The sequence below is a fragment of the Urocitellus parryii genome, chromosome 4, assembly GCF_045843805.1.
Source record: "Urocitellus parryii isolate mUroPar1 chromosome 4, mUroPar1.hap1, whole genome shotgun sequence".
Taxonomy (NCBI): Eukaryota; Metazoa; Chordata; class Mammalia; order Rodentia; family Sciuridae; genus Urocitellus; species Urocitellus parryii.
In genome coordinates this window covers 131,057,976-131,078,624 of record NC_135534.1, presented here as the reverse complement: position 1 = coordinate 131,078,624, position 20,649 = coordinate 131,057,976, and the positions used below count along the sequence as shown (strand labels likewise).

The window sequence follows — 20,649 nt, the reverse complement described above, 5'->3', positions numbered from 1 at the left end:
AACATAAAAATTGAAGCTTAATGTAAACTATGGCTTGAGGTGATTATAATGTGTCAGTATAGGTGCATCAATTTGCAACAAAGGTACACTCTAATTTGGGATGCTGATAGTTGGGGAGGCTGTCACTGCATGGGAATAGGGGGCTATGAGAATCATCTGTACTTTCCACTTAATTTTTCTAGGAATCTAAAACTGCTCTAAAAATAGAGTCCATTACAAAAAAAAAAAGAAGAAGAAAACAAGCATGGTGGCACATTCTTGTAATTCTGACTCTTCAGGAGGCTGAAGCAGTAGGATCACAAGTTCATGGACAACTTACTGAGATCCTGTCTCAAAGAGAACTTTCTTAGCACATTCGAGGCCCTGGATTCAATCTCAAGTATAGAAGAAAGAGGAGGAGGAGGAGGAAGAAGAAGACAAGGAGGAGGGAGGAAGCATGACTATCTCATAAGGCCTAACTTGAGGGAGTATTCCCTGATTCCCTGACCCATCTCTCCCCACCCAATACTGGCAAAAAAACTACTTGTTCCTTTGTATAAGTTCCCACTGTGTATTATTCCTACTTCTTTTATAGTTTGCATCACATTGTTTTATAGTTGTTTTGGGATCTCACTTCTTGAACTACAATCTACTTGAGGGCAGAGGCAATGTCATATTTTGTTGACATTTATACAGTACTGGAAGCATCACATAGTAGAGATAGATGTACATTGTGTGAATGTATGAAGAACCTCCTATAATGACTCTTTTTTCAATGCAGTTTTAAAATAAAGTGCAACAAATGATTCTCTTCAGGCTTTGGGGTATCCTGAAAACAGGCGCCTTTAAGAGGTTTCTCCCAGGGACTGTGGTCAGGACGACAATGAGAGAGAATTGAGGAAAGTTCCTAGGAAATTGAGAATATAGAAAAGTCCTAAACTAAGAACTTATCCATACCAAGAATCCTCACATAGTAGCATATTACTCTAGTAGAGCTTTGGGAAAGTACTCCTCCTTGGAGACAATATAAGCAATTGAGAAATTTGGGATAAGACTTCTGTATCTTTGTACCTTTCTGTATCTTCTGTACCTTTGTAGGTAAATGGGGAGATGTTAGGGGACAACAAAGGGACGACTTCATTGTAGAGGAAGCTATCTCAGCCACCACCCAATGTCTCCCTGAAGTGCTCTGGTGGGAGCATATAGAAGTCTTACAGTTTAGATAAATGTAAATGTGTGAAGTGTTTTTCCTGAGAATATATCCCCAGGAGGCATGAAGCTTTACTGTTATTCATTTTTAGCTCAGTGGGGATCATGCTATGTAGTTAATATTTCTTAAAAACAGACTTTACATAAAGAAAAATGAAATTATGTAATTTTCAGGAAAATGGATGGAACCAGAGACTATTATGTTAAGTGAAATAAGCCAAACTCAGAATGTCAGGGTTCATATGTTCTCTCTTAGATGCAGAAGTTAGAGGGGAAAAAGGAAAAGAAAGATGGAGGACGACATCATAAAAAGCAAAGGGAGATCAGTAGAGGAAAGAGACCAAAGTGTTAAGAAGCTCCATTGCTTAATATCAATGGAGTTTATTGGTGGCACCAAACAATTGATGCATTTAGTCTCTGACTCTTTTAAGTTGTGAAGGACCTTCTATCATATTATGGAAAGAATCTTATTAGCATTTGGGAAAAGCATTATTATAAAAACTTCTTGCAGGTTTTAACTCTAGGCACATATGTGTATTTAAGAATATCTAGCCATACTGGCCATAGGATTCAAGATGGCAGATTAGAGGAAGCCTGCATTTCCAGTTGCTTTATGACTCAGGATTTAAGCAGCAGCAGAACTGCTTCTCAGTGAACTCAGTAAAAGACAGAATTCACTGGAGTTCAAGATGAGACAGTCAGAGTCTCTTAGAGTCTCAGAGATTTGGGTGTATTGAATTAAGAACAAGAAAGAGGACCTTGGTGTTAGCATTAAGGGTACTGGTTCACCTCAGAGAAGAGGGTTCACAGAGATGGAGAAAGAAACACAATGAACAAATTTTGCCTAAAAAACGTGCAGATCAGGGACTGGGGTTGTGGCTTAAGCGGTAGCGAGCTCGCCTGGCATGTGCGCGGCACTGGGTTCGATCCTCAGTACCACATAAAAATAAAATAAAGATATGCAGATCCCAAGGCTGCACCGTGAAGCAGTGTTTGAAAAGCGCTCTGTGATTCTCAACTGGCCAGCGCAGAGCTGAGGTGAGAGCCACCTTGAGGAAGCCATGCTGCAGCTGGTGGTGCTGAGCAGGCTGGGACTGAGCCTGCTCTCAGGGACGGAGCCTGGGAAGGCTGTATTAGTGTGCAGAGGAATGTGTAAGACCAGCGCAGGGTTGGCTCCCCTGCCCTGTGATAGAAATCTTGGGAGGCTCCTGAGATCCAGACTCCCAGCAGAGACCAGCATCTGCCTGGCCTAAGGAATGAGTTGGTCTAATGTTTCCAGAACAGGTATCCACCAACAAAATCCTTCAGGCCTGAGTAGAGCTAAACCCCAGCCGCTGTAACTTCCCTTTAAAAACTTTGCTGCAGCCCTTCCCTCACAGTGCATCCTTCTGGTCTGTTCAGACTGAACTTCAGTCGACAGTACCCCCCATGCCATCCTGCCTTATACTGCTGAGGAGGGAAGGCGAGAGCTATTCCAACCAGTTTCGGTTTAAGGCTTCCAACTGGAAGCTTAGTGAGCAACACAGAAAAAGAAAGGGGTCAGAAACATCCAACCCTTGCTCTTTCTCTTTCTCTTGGCACATAGCTCAAGAAAAATGGAAACGAGGACAGTCCAGCACAGGCAGTGACCATTCGTGCCCATCAACAGTTTTGACCACCTCAGTGAAGATAATTCTTTCATTTTTCATTACGAATCTTTTTTCCTCCCATGTGTGTATATGTGTGTATGTGTGTGTGTGTGTGTGTGTGTGTGTGCATCTATCTATCTATCTGTCTATCTATCTATATATGTTATACATACATGGGGTATGACTTCCCATTCTTGTGGTTATACACAATGTGGAGTTACATTGGTTGTGTATTCATATTTGAACATAGAAAAGTTATGTCTGATTCATTCTATGGTCTTTCCTATTCCCATTCCCCCTCCCTTCCCTTCATTCCTCTCTATTTAATCCAATGAACTTCTATTCTTCCTACCAACCCTGCACCCCTTATTGTGTGCTGGCATCCACATATCAGAGAGAACATTCAGCTTTTGTATTTTTGGAATTGGCTTATTTCACTTAGCATGATAGTTTCCAGTTCCATCCATTTGCTGGAAAATGCCATTAGTTTTCTTCATGACTGAGTAATATTCCATTGTGTATATATTCCACATTTTTCTTTTCTTTTTTATAGTTGTACATGGACAGCATTCTTTCATTTATTTATTTAGTTTTTATGTGGTGCTAAGGATCGAACCCAGTGCTTCACACATGCAAAGCAAGTGCTCTGCCACTCAGCCACATCCTCACCCTTACCACATTTTCTTTATCCTTTCATTTGTTGAAGGGTACCTAGGTTGGTTCCATAGCTTAGCTATTGTGAAATAAGCTTCTATAAACATTGATGTGGCTGGTCACTGTAGCATTCTGATTTTAAGTCCTTTTGGTGGGATGAGTGGGTCAAATGGTGGTTCCATTCCAAGTTTTCTGAGGAATCTCCATACTGCTTTCCAGAGTGGTTGCAACAATTTGCAGTACCTTTCCCCCCACATCCTCCCCAACATTTGTTACTTGATTGTTGATAATTGCCATCTGACTGGAGTGAGATAAAAATCTTAATGTAGTCTTAATTTGCATTTCTTTAAATGCTAGAGATGTTGAAAATTTTTTCATATATTTGTTGACTGGTCATAATTCTTCTTCTGTGAAGTGTCTGTTCAAGTCCTTTGCCCATTTATTGATGGGTTATTTGTGATTTTGGTGTTAAGTTTTTGAGTTCTTTATATATCCTGCAGGTGTGTGTGTGTGTGTGTGTGTATGTTGCAGGTGGCAAAGATTTTTCTCTCATTCCATAGGCTCTCTCTTCACATTCTTATTTCCTTTGCTGTGAAAAAGTTTTTAGTTTGATACCATCCTATTTATTGATTCTTAATTTTACTTCTTGTGTTTTAGGAGTCTTATTGAGGAAGTTGGTTCCTAAGCTGAATGATGGAGATTTGGACCTGCTTTTTCTTCTAGTAGGTTCAGGGTCTCAGGTCTAATGCCTAGGTCCTTGATCCACTTCAGGTTAAGTTTTGTGCAGGGTGAGAGATGGGGGTTTAATTTCATTTTGATATGCACGGACTTTCAGTTTTCCCAGCACCATTTGTTGGAGAAGCTATCTTTTCTCCAATGTATGCTTATAGTGCCTTTGTCTAGTGTGAGGTGACTGTTTTTATGTGGGTTTGTCTCTGTGTCTTCTATTCTATACCATTGGTCTTCATGTCTGTTTTGGTGCCAGTACCATGCCATTTTTGTTACTATGGCTCTGCAGTATAATGTAAAATCTGGTGTTGTGATGCCTCCTGCATCACTTTTCTCACTAAGGATTGCTTTGGCTATTCTGGGCTTCTTGTTTGTCCAAATAAATTTCTTAACTGCTTTTTCCACTTCTATGAAGAACATCATTGGAATTATATTAAATCTGTATAGTGCTTTTGGGAGCATGACCATTTTGATAATATTAATTTTGCTTATCCACGAACATGGGGGATAAGCAAAATTAATTAACACCTCTACTGTTAGATTGATTTCCAAGTACTTCTTTTTTTTGAGGCTATTATGAATGGGATAGCTTTCCTAATTATTTTTTTAGCTAATTTATCATTGGTGTATAGGAACACAATTTATTTATGGGTGTTAATTTTATATTCTGCTATTTTGTTGAATTTGTTATGAGTTCTAAAAGTTTTTGGTAGAGTTTTTTTTTCCTAAATAAAGAATCATGAGTCATGTCATTGGCAAATAGGGATAGTTTGAACTCTTCTTTTCCTATTCATGTCCCTTTAATTTTTCTTTAGCCTAGGATAGAATGATCTTATGTTGACATCATAAAGGCTATGCATGACAAATCTAAAACCAACATCTTTGTGAATAGAGGAAAATTGAAAGTATTTCCTTTAAGATTTGGGACAAGGGTGACTGCTCTTACCACTTTAATCCAATGTAGTGTTAGGAAGTATAGTCAGAGCAATTAGGCAAGAGAAGGAAAAAAAGGGATAAAAATAAGAGGGGAAGAAGTCAAATTATCAGATATTTTATATGTTTGCAGATATGAACCTATACTTACAAGATCCACAAATATTTACCAGAAGACTGCTAGAATTAATAAATTCAACTAAGTAACAGGTTAAAAAAATCAACATACAAAAGTCAATAATTTTCTTCTATATCAATAATGAATCTGCTGAGAAATCTTATCCAATATAGCTAAAAAACCCCGCAAACAAACAAAAAATAAACCAAAAAATCTCAAAACCCAATGACCTTAGGAATAAATCTAACCAAGGAGGTGAAAGACCTCTACAATGCCATAATTCTTCTTTATGGCTGAGTAAAATTACATTGTGTGTATATACCACATTTTCTTTATCCATTCATTTGTTGAAGTACACCTAGGTTGGTTCCGCCAACAATGGATGGTTATATATTTTTCCCTCACATCCTTGCCAACATTTATTTTTTAAAAGAAATACTTTTATCCTGCTGGTAGGCTTGTAAATTAGTACAACCTTTATGAAAATCAGTATGAAGGTTCCTCTAAAGACTAGGCATGGGAACACCTTATAATCCAGCTATAGCACTCCTTGGCATTTATCCTAAGAAATATACTATAGCAGCACAATTCACGATAGTCAAACTATTGACCCAGCCTAGGTGTCCAACATGGATGAATGGATCTGTGAATCTGTGAAAGGAATCTGTGGCGTACATACACAGAGGAGTTTTAAATTATGTCATTTTCAGGAAAATGGATGGAACTTGAGAATATTATGTTAACTAAAATAAGCCAAAGTCAGAAAGTCAAGGGTTATGTGATTTTTTCTCTCATGTAGAAACTATAGAGGAAAGAGGAAAAGAATGATTGAGGAGAATCTCATGAAAATCAAAGGAAGATCAGAAGAGTAGAGGAAAGGGACCAGTGGAAGGGAGAAAGTGAGGAAAAGGGGAAATCTTGGGGAATGATATTGGCCAAGTTATATTGTTATATTGTGTGCATGTATGAATATGTAACAATGAATCCTACCATTATGTATAACTATAATGTAACAATAAAATATGGAAAAATAAAATTAATTATATCTTCTTCTGAAAAAAAAAAGAATACATAGCCAACAATGCCATTTTAAAGAGAACAGGTGCTGGGCACTATGGCACATGCTTGTGATCCTCAGCAGCTTGGGAGGCTGAGACAGGAGGATCATGAGTTCTAAGTCAGCCTCAGCAATGGGGAGGTGCTAAGAAACTCAATGAGATCCTATCTCAAATACAAAATAAGGCTTATAGGAAATTGAAAGTATTTCCTTTAAGATTTGGGACAAGGGTGACTGTTCTTACCACTTTAATCCAATGTAGTGCTAGGAATTATAGTCAGAGCAATTAGGCAAGAGAAGGAAAAAAAAAGGGATAAAAATAAGAGAGGAAGAAGTCAAATTATCAGATATTTTATATGTTTGGGGCTTAGTGGTCGAGTGCCCCTGAGTTCAATCCCCAGTACCCACCCCCTGCCAAGAGAGAGAGAGAGAGGAAAGATTTTCTTTATCTTGCCAAAGGATTGTGATTTTGTTTCAGAAAACTGGGGAGACAGGCAGGGAAGCCTTGGTATAGAGCATGATGTGTTCTAGCTGTTAACACCCACAGTCTCTGACCTACTCCACAAATCTCTTGGGAATTAACAAATGCTAAGGGGTTCTGGACTTTTCCTCTGCCTTTGTACAGCTTTTCAACTGTGTAGGACTTATCTCTACAGTCTCAACATGAGCTCCTTAAGGATAAGGGCAGAGCCTGTGACTTATAGCTGTCCATGTCTCCTTGTCTTCACTAGTAAATATTTGTTAAATGGAAACCTGACTGAGGCTGCATATCAAAAGGATGGGGGATCTTCAAGGCAGGGTACCTGCTCCTGCCTAACTGAATAGAGACTGCTTGGCTTGGAGGCTGCCTTATCCTGTCAAAGAGATCAATAATGCTGCTGGGTTATGGGCATCAGATAAGAGGTTTCAGGGTTTAAAAAAGTCATGACAAGTTAGGGGACAGTTAGGAGGATAGCTGACATGATGATAAAGGGTTTTAAAAAGCAGGTGTAAGAAGAAGGCTGGGGCAATATTGGGGCTATTTAAATATCAAAAGTTTTGCTTGAATCATGTATGATAGGCAGTTGATTTTCCATTAGTAGTAGGGTGCTTATATAGCACAGATCTTAATAGCTTTTTTCATGGCAAGACACTCTTATTTTTTTAGGAAAATATCAAAATTATGTGTCCCACAAGGGTAATGCTCTTCAAGACTAGAATTTGCCCTAAGGTTCTGACATTTTAGGTGGCTTCCTGCCACCAAGGACTGAGGGTTCAATTCCTTAGCACACCATAACCTCTTCCTGGTTTGAGAAAGTCATATAAGCATTATGAAATTGATATGGAGGCAGGGACCATAGGTAGCTAGAAGCAAGTTAGATCAAAATCATGAATGAAGAATTGAAAAAAAATGAGACGGTTGATTATCAGATTTGAAAACACTGGATCAATTTGTCAGGGGGCGGGAAATAGAGCACATCCAATAGTCTTTGTTATGTTTAATCTTCACTACTTCAGAAAAAAACAAACGTTATAAACTTATCTCCAAGATCACTTGAAGTTTCAATTTTATTTAGTTTTTTTAATGTTTATTTTTGTTTCAAGAGTGTTGACTAACAAATTATTAGTTTTAACGAGAGTCAGCCACTGTGATCGAAGACACTACAGGCTGATTGAAACAAAAATCTGCTATTGAAACTTATAAAACTACATAAGTATGGAAAGAACATTAAGTTTTACATGTGAGTTAGAGTAAAGCAAAAGCTTTCTGTAGATGATAGATTTAAGGATGTAGGTGACCCAAGAGTGTAAATGTCTTGGTACAAGCAAAAATTCCAGGCAGTGTATGTCAGATTTTCAAGGCAGTGGAATTGGTGGGGGTGTAAGTCAAGGGATCCAAACAGTAAAAAGGGGACTCATGTAAAACATCTTGGTTACACATGAAACAAACAGGAATGCTCCCTGAGGTAATGAAGGCATGACATGAGGAAAGAGTGGACTGGGAAATGGAACAACAGACCTGAGCAGAGGGACCTGCTGGCTGGTGGGCAGGTGGAGGAGGGGCACAACCTCTTCTCTCCCCGCCCTCAGAACCCTTTCCCTTTGTGACTCCTCAATGGTGTGTGATGCAAGCCGGGAGATATAGAGAGGCCCAGGCACCCTCAGAACTCATTTGCTTTGGGCTATTCAATCCATCACTTAAGACAATGAAGAATGTTCTCTCTTTGCTGAATAGCCATAATGAACCATGGTTGATCTTAGTTCAATTCTTTGGGATATTGATCCCCAAAGTACTATTTTGAGTGGGTTGGTATTGCTTTTTCTATACCTGTCCTTTCAGGTATTGAAACTATTTTCACCAACACTCAAGAAAGATAAAGCCATCCAGAAGGTAAGGAAGCAGAGAACTCCCAAGGGGGTTTCTTGATTTTGTCAAATGTGAAATGTTTTGTGAAATGTCAAATGGGATTTGTTATTTCCATGCTCACATTACTAAATGTTTGGTTGGCTCAAAAAAGATGTGACTTGGGAAGTCTGAGGACAAGATAGAACTTCACTCTTTAGGGAAAGAAGTCAGAGGTTCAGGAAGGACCAAGGTTTCCATCTGAAGCTCAGACTATCTTTTGGGGTGTGGTGGAGGGTTCCAGATTGGTCTGGATAGAGAGTGAAGGAGACGGGTCTCTTCTGACTAGACTCTGAGTCTCATTCCCGTGTCAGATGTTCTTCACCTTCATATGGGGCTGATCAGGACAGCAGTGCTACCCTCTGAGTAGAGCCTGTAGCCTGAGCTCTGCCCCAGGACACAGGGTTCCCAGGGGGAGCACAGATGAGACTGTTGGCCTCAGATTCTATGCCCTCCTTCAGCAGAGGGTTTAAGACCATCAAATGTGGAATCTCACAGACAAAAATGTCCTTTGAAATTATCAGAGAAGTAAAAAATTGAAAATATTTCATTGCCCTTCAAGATGAATAAAAGGAAGGAATACAATTTCTACTAATTAAAAATGAAGAGTTGTCCAATTCTTGCCTAATGAATGTCTAAGCTTGTTCACGAAAGGAGTAAAAGAAATGAGCCCCAGCCCCTCATTCTTTTCTTTCTGTTTTCAGCGTCAGGGAACAAGGAGAAGGAAAAATGGAGCATTTAGAGGTAAGGTTCTGCCTGTTCAACCTGAGCTCTATAAGGGTGAACTTTCCTATCTCTCCAGCTCCATGATCTTGGAGGATGTCAGTTTCTAGGTGCAGTCTCTCTCAGGAAACAGGGTCTCAGAGGAGAGGCTCAGGAGAAGGCAGTGAGACCTGAGAGATTCCTCAGAGTCCCTGCCCTGCCCACCCTTCCTTGGGTGTGAATGAAGTAGTGATGGACCTGGGCCTTGGACATTTACTGCCAAGAAGGTGGCCCTGTGAGAGGTCCAAAGACCCCTGATTGCCTTGGAGTCAGAATTTCTGTCTGGTGACATGGTGTAAACTACTTTAATTCTTGGCTGATTAGATTCCTCTCTGAGTTAGCTACTGACTCTTGTGCTTCAGGTGGTGGTTTTGAGCAGCATGTAGGATGGTACAGGTGAAAGTACTTTCTGAATGGAACCACATATACCTGTGAACCTTCTTACTATTATCCCTGACACTTATGACCTTATCTGCAGGTTTTTAGGGCTTTCTGACTTTAATATCCTGTTTCCTGTAAAAACTCCTGAATGATAACCTGTGTTTTTACCTTTACTATATATAACCAACTGTCCTGGTTTTCCAGGTCGGAGAACTTGCCGGAGAGAAGCAGAGGAGGGGAGGAAGCTGCTTTCTATTCTGAGAAGGTGATTAGTCATTTCCCTTCTTTACTGATCCCTTTCCTGGCATGTTTTACTCAGTCCCCCAGGAATTCTTTGCAATATGCCCTCATCACAGGAGGGATAGCCGTAGCCATGGGTACGTGAATAAAGAACTTGGGAGGGGAGGGTATTGTGAGGTCATAGATGTGTGGAATGTAGAGCAGGTAGCGGGCTCCCCACCACCCATAGAACTGCAGATCTTGCTTCCCTTGTAGTGGTTCTGGTTACAGCTTTGGCTTTCTGTCTCTTGCAGTCCCATGAGCCAGAATAATGATTTCCTCCACTTTCGGCAACTGTTATGTCCAGACCCGCTCTGTGGGGTGTGTAATAGAACAACAGCTAAGGTCAGTCAACTGATCTATAAGGCGTCCTTGGAAGATGCTGTTAATTCTATGTCCCGTGTGTCTTCCGTGACGTCCTTGAGAGAGTCATCAGTTTTTCTGTCCTCTGTTGTTTCTGCAATCCCTCCGGAAGCTTCAGTTTCAACTCCTTCAACTGAGCCAACTCTATTTCCTTCCTCTATTCATTCACCTGACCAAATTAACCCTTTAATTGACCTACCTGGACCCTCATTACGGGGTGACTCTCTGCCACCAGAGTCTTCTCCTTTGAGATCAAAATTGCCAGTGGATCATATCCCACCTCAACCATCTGTTCCAACCCCTCCCCCACCTGTTCCAACCCTTCCCCCACCAACTGACAGTCAAGAAACAAAACCTGTTCTCCAACCTGAAGCTACTTTGTTTCTGGTGGATAGCCCTGATGGGTTGTCTACTAATGTCCCAACAACCACATGCACTGACAGTGCAAGCCTTCCAGTGGCAGAGTTCTCTGGAAACAAGTCTCATGCTGAACACTTGTCTCCATCTAAATTGGAGCCCTCTGATGATGACAAAAACCTTCTCGACCTCCATCCTCCTGAGGCCTCTTTTGAGAGTGCTATTGCAGCCATCCTTGTAGAGCCTGGAAACCTCTCATTTCTATGCCCTGATGTCTTGGCCCTTCTGGAGAGACATATAAAAAAGAAGGGTGATTTCCTGATGCAGAACAAAAAGGAAAAGGAAACAAAATCGTTTCCAAAAGAACTTAAGCCAGCCGGCCAATTGAATTCTTCAGGGAAAAAGTTAGAGTCGGTTGCTGAGCAACAGGACTCACCTGTCTCCCTTCCTTCACAGAGCAGTAAAGGAAAATCAGAGGAATTGCAGGTAGACCACCAGTCCCCAGATCCTAAGACCTTTGAGGATAACTTACCTAAAAAATGTACCCAATTCTTCTGGGGTCTCCCATCTTTGCACAGTGAGTCCTTGAAATCTATAGTACCTGTCTCAGGTGACTGTTCAATCTATGTCTGCTTCAATTCAATGCCAACATCCATTGAAGCCCCTGAATCTCTAGTTCTAACCCCTCCCCCAACTCTGTCCTTGGCTGAGATCCAATCTCAACCCTTGACCCAAGCACTGGGCCAATCTCCTGTCCCACCCCAGGACCAGCTTCAATTCTCGGTTCCTACCTTATCACCACCTATTTCATCTCAGGTTAGTGATGGTGGAGTGAGGATTCATAGATTCCAGGATGAGGTACAATCTCTCATGCCATCCAAAATTCATGACTTGGAATATAATGTATTACAGAAAGGACAGGAAAGTTTGTGGGGTGTACCCTTTGTGGTTCAAAAATCCAAGGAAGAGTTTTGTCCTCCAGCTCCCAGTGTTTTATCTGATAGAAGGTCCTCCAAGGCTTATGCTCCAACAACCATCATTCCGGGAGATTTTCCCCTCAAAAAAGAGCTTCGGAAGAAGCTAGAGCACCACCTTCGGAAAAGGCTTATTCAACACCGGTGGGGTCTGCCCCGCAGAGTCCATGAGTCTCTGTCAAGGATGAGTCCTGAAACAGAAATTTCTGAGATATCTGAGTCAAAGTCCACTTATGGACTTTCATGGATCTCTTTGTTTAAGGGTCAAAGTAGCAAAGATTTACAATTGAGCCATACAACAAGTTTCCATGAGAAGAGCTCAGAATTACTTCCACCAGGGGAGACAGTGAAGAAAGTAAATAGTCCAGAGATTGGCACAGAAGATGATCCATTGAGTGACTCAGAGGGGGCTCCAGATAATGATCTGGACTCTGACTTTCAGACAAACCTAAAACACGAATTGAATAGCCTTTTTGGAAAAAAATCAAAGATCTCAGAGGAGAGCTCAGTTCAGAAACAACTGACAGAAGCCCTGGAAACACACTTGAGCAAGAAATTTGAGGAAATCAATGTGTGTCAGATGCCTGGCACTGTGAATAGATCATTGCATTCTATGGAGCCGGTATTGATTAGTCCTGAGAAATCCCCTAGCCAAACAAAACACAGTGATTTGGCACCACTGGTGTGTGAGGACAAGAAGGGCCTCAATACCGCCCAGGATATTTCCTTCCTTGGTTCCAACAAACAAAAGATGTTGGAAGACCATATTAAACTGTTTCATAAGAGGATGATGTATGGGCTTCCCCAAAAAGTCCAGGAATCCATAGACATCTTCAAAATGAAAGGAACCCCATCCTGGTCCTCAGTTCGCTCCAACATTTCCTCCTCATCCAGTCTTACTTCTGGCAAGGATTCTAAAATTGGGGCCTCCAAGCCCCTTCAAGAAAGCATTAGTACTTTTCATGTAGTCAAGGTGGGAACAATGATTTCGGGCCCTACTCTAGATCATACTCTTTCTGCCACTTCACCTGTGAGCAAGGAAAATAAGAGGGCCCTAACACATTCACCCTCTCACACCAACCCTGAGCTTACAGAGAATGTCAAGGCAATTAAGGGTGACAGACGGGCTTCGTTGTTCTTCCCCCACAGTGACAAAGATAAAGACAGTCAGAAACAGACTGTAATAGCCAATAAATGCAGCCCAAAGTTGCCCACAAAGCAGGCTGGGGCCAGACCCAAATCATGGAATAAGGGAGTGAGTCCCAGCAATAGCACAGAAAAGATTCAGAGAAAAATGATTAAGAATTTAGAATATTTCCCCATGTCTAACAAATCAAGGGAGATATTCAAGGCAAAGGAGCTCTGTGCTATTCGATCACAGTCTACCAACAGCCTGACGACCACAGAGTCAGAAAGCTCCTCCGGGACAGATATGAAAATGAGTAAAGTTGAATCAACCCTGACCATTGAAAGGCCCCCAGAAGGAATATCAGTTCTCAAAGATTCCAAATCATTAGATCTTAAAAATCAGTTGCTTAATGAGTTGAAGATGAAAATGGGGAGCAGGGAGCAGGGCCTGGTTCCAGGCTTTTCTACTGAGTTGACTATGGCCTTAGATAAGTTGACTTCCAAGACCTTGGCATCTAAGACCTTAGCTTCCAAGACCTTGACGTGCAAGACCTTGACTTCAAAGACCTTGACACCTAAGACCTTGACTTCTAAGACTTACACTCATTTTCATAGTGCCTCTAGTGGGGACATGGCAGCTCCTCAGGTGCTACAAGCCCACTGTGACAACAGAGGGATCAACATAGAGCAGGGGCAAGAGCCCTGGATCCCGACACATGTCTTATGTAAGTGTCGGGACAAGAATGTACCATTAGCATCAAAAAGGGTGTGCCCTCTGGTACCCCAAACAGGCAAGTTTGGTGGAGGGGATGCAGGGTTGGTGACACGCCAACCTAGAGGGAAGCTCCCCCACCCTCAAGACAGAACAGTAAAGGAGGCACTTGGGAGCAAGTCCTCCTCAGCCCCATCACTGAAGGGACAGCCTTCTCCTGAAAACAATTTTAAAAGCCAGTTCAAGCACTTTTTTCAAAGGCTTTATCTTGGCATAAAAGGCAAAGGGCAAGAGGGTTCTCTGAAAAAGGGCAGCTCTTCATCATCTGTGCAAGGCAGAAACCCAGCTAAGAAAGCTGCCTTTACTGGGAATACTGAAGCTCAGAAAATCATGACAGACATTGGGAAGATCCTAGAGGAGAAACTAGCAGGTCAGCATGGAGTAGAGGCCACCGCCCCACAAAAGCCTCTTTCCACCCCCATGAGGCCTGGGAAAATTGAGCACAAGACTGGACTGCCGGTTCAGGCAGAACCCGTCCAGAAACATGCCTTCAATGTCAAGACTCCCTGTGCTAAGGTGCCAAGTGCCAAATCTTGCAGCCAAGAAGTTGGCTTTGTTGGTCAGAGGTGTCCTACAGGGAATAACAGATGGGTCATGGACAGGGGCAGACAGCCCCAGAAAAGTGTGACAGTACAGGAAAAGATGATATGTCAGAAGCATCACCCATCCATGCCACACAAGGAACCCTTGCTCCATCTGAATACTACATGCAAACATGGAGTTGGTCAGGTGGCTCCAGCTGCTGCTCCTTTTGCTAAAGGCACTGTGTTGGGAGAGTTGTCCCTGTTATTCAAACAGAAAATGCTTCTCCAGAATTTTGAGAAAGAAAATTTTCTTCCCCCCAAATAATTTATCCCTTTTTGAGAATACTGATTTTCCCCAATAAATTTTCTAACAATATATGGTGTCTTTTCTTGTGTTGGGGGTTTGGGTTTTGGGCAACCTACTCCTTGTGTTTAGGGAAGGGGAGAAAGTAGTTCAGCTTTTATTGATTGCCTCTCTGGACTTCTAAAAAGGTGACCAAATCTCCTGGACCTCTCCTTAAGGAAGGGATATCATGTTTTCAAAAAACACCTTTCCTCTTCCTGCTGAAACCTGAGGAGGTGGCACTGCTTCCTACCCCTTAGCTTAACCTTCATGGCATTATATATGGCATCCCACACCTTCCCCCTGCAGTGAGGAAGATAGGTCTTCTATACCTAAAGAGAGAGTCCAGGGGCTAGGTTTTGGCTCAGCGGTAAAGCGCTCGCCTCTAGGCGCTGGGTTTGATCCTCAGCACCACATAAAAATAAAGGTATTGTGTCCAATTACAATGAGAGGGAGGGGCGGGGGGGGAGAGTCAAGGACAGGAACAATTTTGAGAATGGTTAATAGAGTGGCTTAGTCATTTTTTACAAACATGTCAGTTATCAGAAGTTCATACAGAAGGGTGAAACTTGCTTGAGAACGTTTGGGGGGTACTGCTGCAGTGGATTCTGGGTGATTGGGGTAGGTTTTAGGAGCAGGGTAGGTGCTGCTTAAGAAGTTTTTAATAAGGCATATCTTACAAAGAACCAAACTTTGAACATGCCATTGGGGTTCCTTACTGGAAAATCACTTAAGGGAAGAGTTTCCCCTTGCTGGTTACTTTTTCATGCTGCCTGGACTTGGTATTTTTGCGAAGCAAAAGGTTTGCCAGCTGTTGATGTTAGGAATTTTAACCAAGCAGTTACCTTACTCTCAGGTAAGATAAAGCTGAGATGAAGTAAAAGATGCTTTAAAGAAAAAGAGAAAGGAGGCTGGGGTTGTGGTTCAGTGACAAAGTGCTTGCCTCTCATGTGTGAGGCACTGAGTTTAATTCTCAGCACCATCAACAACTAAAAAAATTTAAAAAAGAAACTGAGGGGAAAAATGACCTTTCTGGTGGAAGAAAGGATTATGCCTCATCACCTCCACACGTGAACAACTACTCTTTCCCAGTGTGATCCTGTCAGCACTTCCCTGAGGCTCATCAGGTGCTATGGTGGTTACTGAAGTCATACTGGCAGAAGTGTACATGAGGTTGTATGGCTGTTGTCAAACATGGCATACCTCTTTTTGGGTGGGGTTAAGGGGGTAACCTTGGTGTCAACATGCAAGATCTCGCCCTTCGTGTGTACAGTTCACTTTCCAGGATGGAGGCGTCATTTTTTACTTTCATGGACTTCTTGGAGACATGGTAGATCTCCCTCCATCACCTGCAGCTCACAGTCCAGAATTGAGTCCTGGACCATGCACCAGAGTCACAGATATTTGAGGGTTTATCACAGACCTGCACAAAATGCTCCTTTTAACCAAGATTCAGCACACATTTATTGTTAAAATAGGGGTCTGTTGGGAAGGCAACTGCACTTGCACAGATTGGGACTCAAAAATGGGTTGAGTTTCCCAGAGGCTTTTTTTTTTTTAAATTAGTGCATTTTAATTATACAAAATAATGGGTTTCATTGTCTCAGAGTACTCTTGAATTGTTTTTTTTTCCCAGAGACATTTATGAATACTGGATGTAAAAATAGAAATGAAAAAGATATATGTACCAAAGCCCCTGCATTCTACTATATTTCTTTTACTCCAGAGTTATGCCATTGATTTGCAGTATCTAAAGCTTAGTGTTTCAGACAGTAGACTCTGTAGAGGCTCTGGGAAGAACAAAAAGTGGCAGGGGTTCCATGGGCAAGGGACTTGCAGGGGTAAGGAATCAGTCACCAACATCCATCTGGAGAGACCTGCCAATAACTTACCTCTTAGTTCCTTTTAACCCATCTTAGGGTCCTTCTATTCCAGTTCACTTACAGCCATGTCCAGGAACACCTCTGCCACTGGAGTAATATAGCCTGACTTTCCTACCCTCTGACCTCACCCTCTATCCTTCCAGTAGAGGCCCTCAATTTGTCAGCTTTCCAACTTCCAGTCTTTATTTTTTTGCACTTATTTATCTACTAATTTATTTCTTCCCTCTTCAAGGTAGGCCTCAAGATCTCTCAGGCAGCCTACATTTGGCACTGCTCCAAATGGGCCTAACTCAATCCCATTTAATCCTTACTCTCTGGCCAAACCCCTTCTCTCTACCTTTTCCAGGAATGTCTTCCTATAAGGGACTGATTGCTATTGGATTTAAATCTTATAAATCTACTAGAACCACCCTAACTTCATGATACACACTAGCACTAAATAGAAATAATTCACTCATTCATTCCCCCAAGTTATTATTCTATGCTTACTTTCAGTTAACAAGCCTTATGGAGCTTAGGTCACTGATTCCTTATCCACTCTTCTATACTACTCACATTGTTTTCAAACCTTCTGCACTTTCTTCAAAACGAGGCCATCTCCACTTAGCAGATGTCTTGGACTCATAAATCACAAAGGAACTGAAGCCATTCATATGGGAACTTGGCATGAAAAACACTTCACTATCAATTCCTCTTTTCCTCCTTTTTCCCTGTTATATAGAATGTTTTCCTTCCAAGGTCCCAACCTCAAAGGAATTACACTCCCAAAGTGTCTTTACTGAGAGCTCAAATCTAGTTTTGACAGATTGTCCCAACCTTGTCAACCATTCTTTTTGGTCTTTCCCTCTCCTTATGAGGCAGTCAACATTTTCTCTTTTAAAAAGATTATTACAAAAATGTTTAAACATATAGGGATGGATTGAACAATAAAACTCCCCATGCACCCTATACTCAACTTTCATAATTATCATTTGACATATGTGTGGTGTCCCCTATCTTTTATATTATGATTAAAAGTCCATCTCTCAGGTGATATGCTATGTAGGCTGTGTCAATCATACTCCCATGATATTTATCATACAAGAAACACATGCAGAACACAGGTATATAGCATTGACGATTAGAAACGGTGAGCATAATTTGACAATCTCTTCTGCTCTGCCTTTTAACACTGAGGAGTCATTCAATTCCTTCCCCAACTTCATTCAAGAAGTAACCTTACAAAATTCAGTGCACAGTATTGTCTTCTTGTAACTACATAGAAAATACAAATGAAAAAAAGAATAGAAGTAGTAAACTGTACATGTGTATGTTAGTCAAATTTGCATATTTGTGATGCAAATACCTAACAGAAAAAATTTAGAGGATAAAAAACTTATTTTGGCCATAGTTCAAGAGGTTTAGTACATGGTCAGCTAAGTTCATGACTCTGGGTATAAGGTGAAGCAGAACATCATGGCAGAAGGGTATGGTGGAGGAGGAGGTGGAGGAGCACTGATCCATTGATCCATTCATCCATTCATGGCAGTCAGGAAGGAAGTAGGGAGGGGGAAAGCAGGGGAGCAGGGAAGGAGGGTGGGCTGCTGCAGCAAAGGCAAATCCTTGTGGGGCACATCTCCAGTACCTACTTCCTTCAGTCATGCCTCTCCTGCCTATAGTCACCACTCAGTCCATTCAAACTAAAATGTTCCAATTAGGTTACAGCTATCATAATCTAATCATTTCCTTCATTAACATAGGAACTTTTGGGGGACAACTAATATCTAAACCATGACAGTGTTGATAAAAAAACTGAGATTGTAAACATATAAATTGCTTACAAGTATTTAGAAGAAAATAAATTTTTCCTTTCACATAATTAAAATGAATTGTTTCTAGTTAACTATGTCAAACAGTTGTTTTCCCCCATCCTTCCCTAAATGCCATTAGAAATAAAGGATTTTATGAAAAAAAAATAGTTGAACTCATTAATCTTTGGGGAACTATAATTTAAAACCACCAAGATATTACTTTACACACTAGGATGGCTAGAATAAAAAAATCAGATAATAAGTGGTTAAGAGATTATGGAGAAATTGGAAGACTCATACACTCCTATGGGACTATAAAATTGTGTGGCTATTTTCCATTTCCCCAAAATTTAAACACAGAATTGTCATATGACCCATCAATTCCACTCTTAGGTATATACATAAGAGAAGTGAAAACAAATCCATCCAGAAACTTGTACACTAATGCTCATAGCAGTATTATTCATAATATTCAAAATGTGAAACCAACCAACATAACCAAACAATGAATGGACAATTGGTGTATGTGCATACAGTAGAATCTAATTTATCCATAAAAGGAATAAAATAATGAAGTAGGCTACAAACTTAATGAACCTTCAAATCTTTGTTAAATGAAAGAAATCAATTATAAATCACCACATATGATATCAGTCTCATGAAATATCTAGGAAAAGGAAAATATACAAAGATAGAACATAGAGCAGTAGGTGTTTAGGGCTGGGAGAATAAGCGGTAAGAGGAATGCTAACTAAAGTGTACAGAGTTTATTTTGGAAGATGCTGAGAGCCGTAGCCAAGTAGGAATGATGCATGGCATTTGGGGTTGAAAGGTGACCCTGCTCAGGGATTAGGGTGGCTCTGGGTTTAGGGTGGATCCTGCTGGGAATAGGGCAGCTCCAGGATTAGGGAATATCCTGCTGCCTCAGGCACCTGCTCTTTGGAGTTCCCGTTGAGTTCTTGTGGGGTTCTGAGAGAATTGGTGCGCAGAGCCGGGTAGAGGCAGTGTGTTCACGGGAAGTGTGGGCAGAGTGTCGGTGAGAGTTCGGGAATAAAGAGTTGCTGTTTGAATCTACAAGGTGTGTGGTGGCTCGGTTATTTTGTGCCCAGCCAGACTGCGGCAGGAAATCACAAAAATATTTTAAAATTCACTCGTGATAGATGCACAACTCTGTAAATACATTAAAATCATTGATTATACACTTGAATTTTATGTATGTGAATGTGTTGATTAGCTTTCCATTACTATGACAAAAAACCTGAGAAAATAAGCATAAAGGGAAAAAGACTTACTTTTGCTATGGTTATAGACGTTTTAGTCCGTGGTCACTTGGCCCCATTTCTATGGGCCTTTGGTAAGGCAGAACATCATGATGCGGAGCATGTGGCACAGCAGAGCTGCTTGCCTCATAGTGGCCAGAAAGTAGAGAGATGAGGGAAGGGTCAGGGACAAGATACACCCTGCCAGCGCATGCCTCCAGTGCTTTCCTTCCTCACTATCCCACCTTCTACAATTTCCAATACCTCCCAATGGTGTATTCAATTATGAACCCATCAGCGGATTTATCGACTGATGAGACCAGAGCCCTTATGACCTAAATACTTCCCAAAAGTTCTACCTCTGATTATTGCTGGCTTAGGGCAACATTATAGATCCATAATATAACATAATATATCTTTTAAAAAACTGTTTAAAAAGTAAAGTATTTAAAAATAAAAATTGCTTGAGTATAATAAGGAGAGGATGTTACAAAGGGAGTCAAAGCATTTTTTGAAAATGAGAATCTTTTGGAGAAGAGGTAAGTGACTTAGTAAGCAGAAAAAAACATCTGAAAACCAATTACCAGAAAAACCCAGAAGACATGTGACCAGGTGGCACCAAATTGGGTAGAAAATAGGAGTTATATGCTGTAAACATAGTTTCTTAAAATTTTGGCTCTTTGGTTTTACGTTGTGTATCATTAAAAAATATATATGTTTTGTTCTCTTCTCTAGTATTTTGTAAAACTCTACTGAAATATTAGTTGCTTTACATGAGAGAAAGAATCCTAGGTCCCTGGTGGAACCTGATACAAGTATTTTAAAGTGGGTATTGAGCATTACTGAGGGTCATGTGCAGTGGGAACAGTTGAGGGAATTTAAAATCTCAAAGGTTAAATATGAGAACAACATAGGTGGTAGTCCATTTGAAAAATATCTCTATGAAAGTAATTAAACTTGCAGAAAAGTTGCACAAATGGGAAAAATAGTGTACCTGTTATACAGATTTACCTATTGTTAATATTTTGATCCATTAGCAATCTCTCATTTTATGTATGACATATATCCACAAAAAATACACATTTATTCCAGAATATTTGAGCATATAGGTCATATATTGTGTAGTTTTTCTTAATATTTCATC

General features: G+C 40.8%; 1 protein-coding gene across 1 annotated transcript; it reads left to right on the top strand.

Moving 5' to 3' along the window:
• Positions 1 to 10,370: 10,370 nt before the first annotated feature.
• Positions 10,371 to 14,555, top strand: LOC144254325 (spermatogenesis-associated protein 31D1-like). The gene has a single exon (XM_077797331.1). It carries the CDS (start codon positions 10,371 to 10,373, stop codon positions 14,553 to 14,555), a length of 4,185 nt encoding a protein of 1,394 aa, XP_077653457.1.
• The last annotated feature ends 6,094 nt before the right edge of the window (positions 14,556 to 20,649 follow it).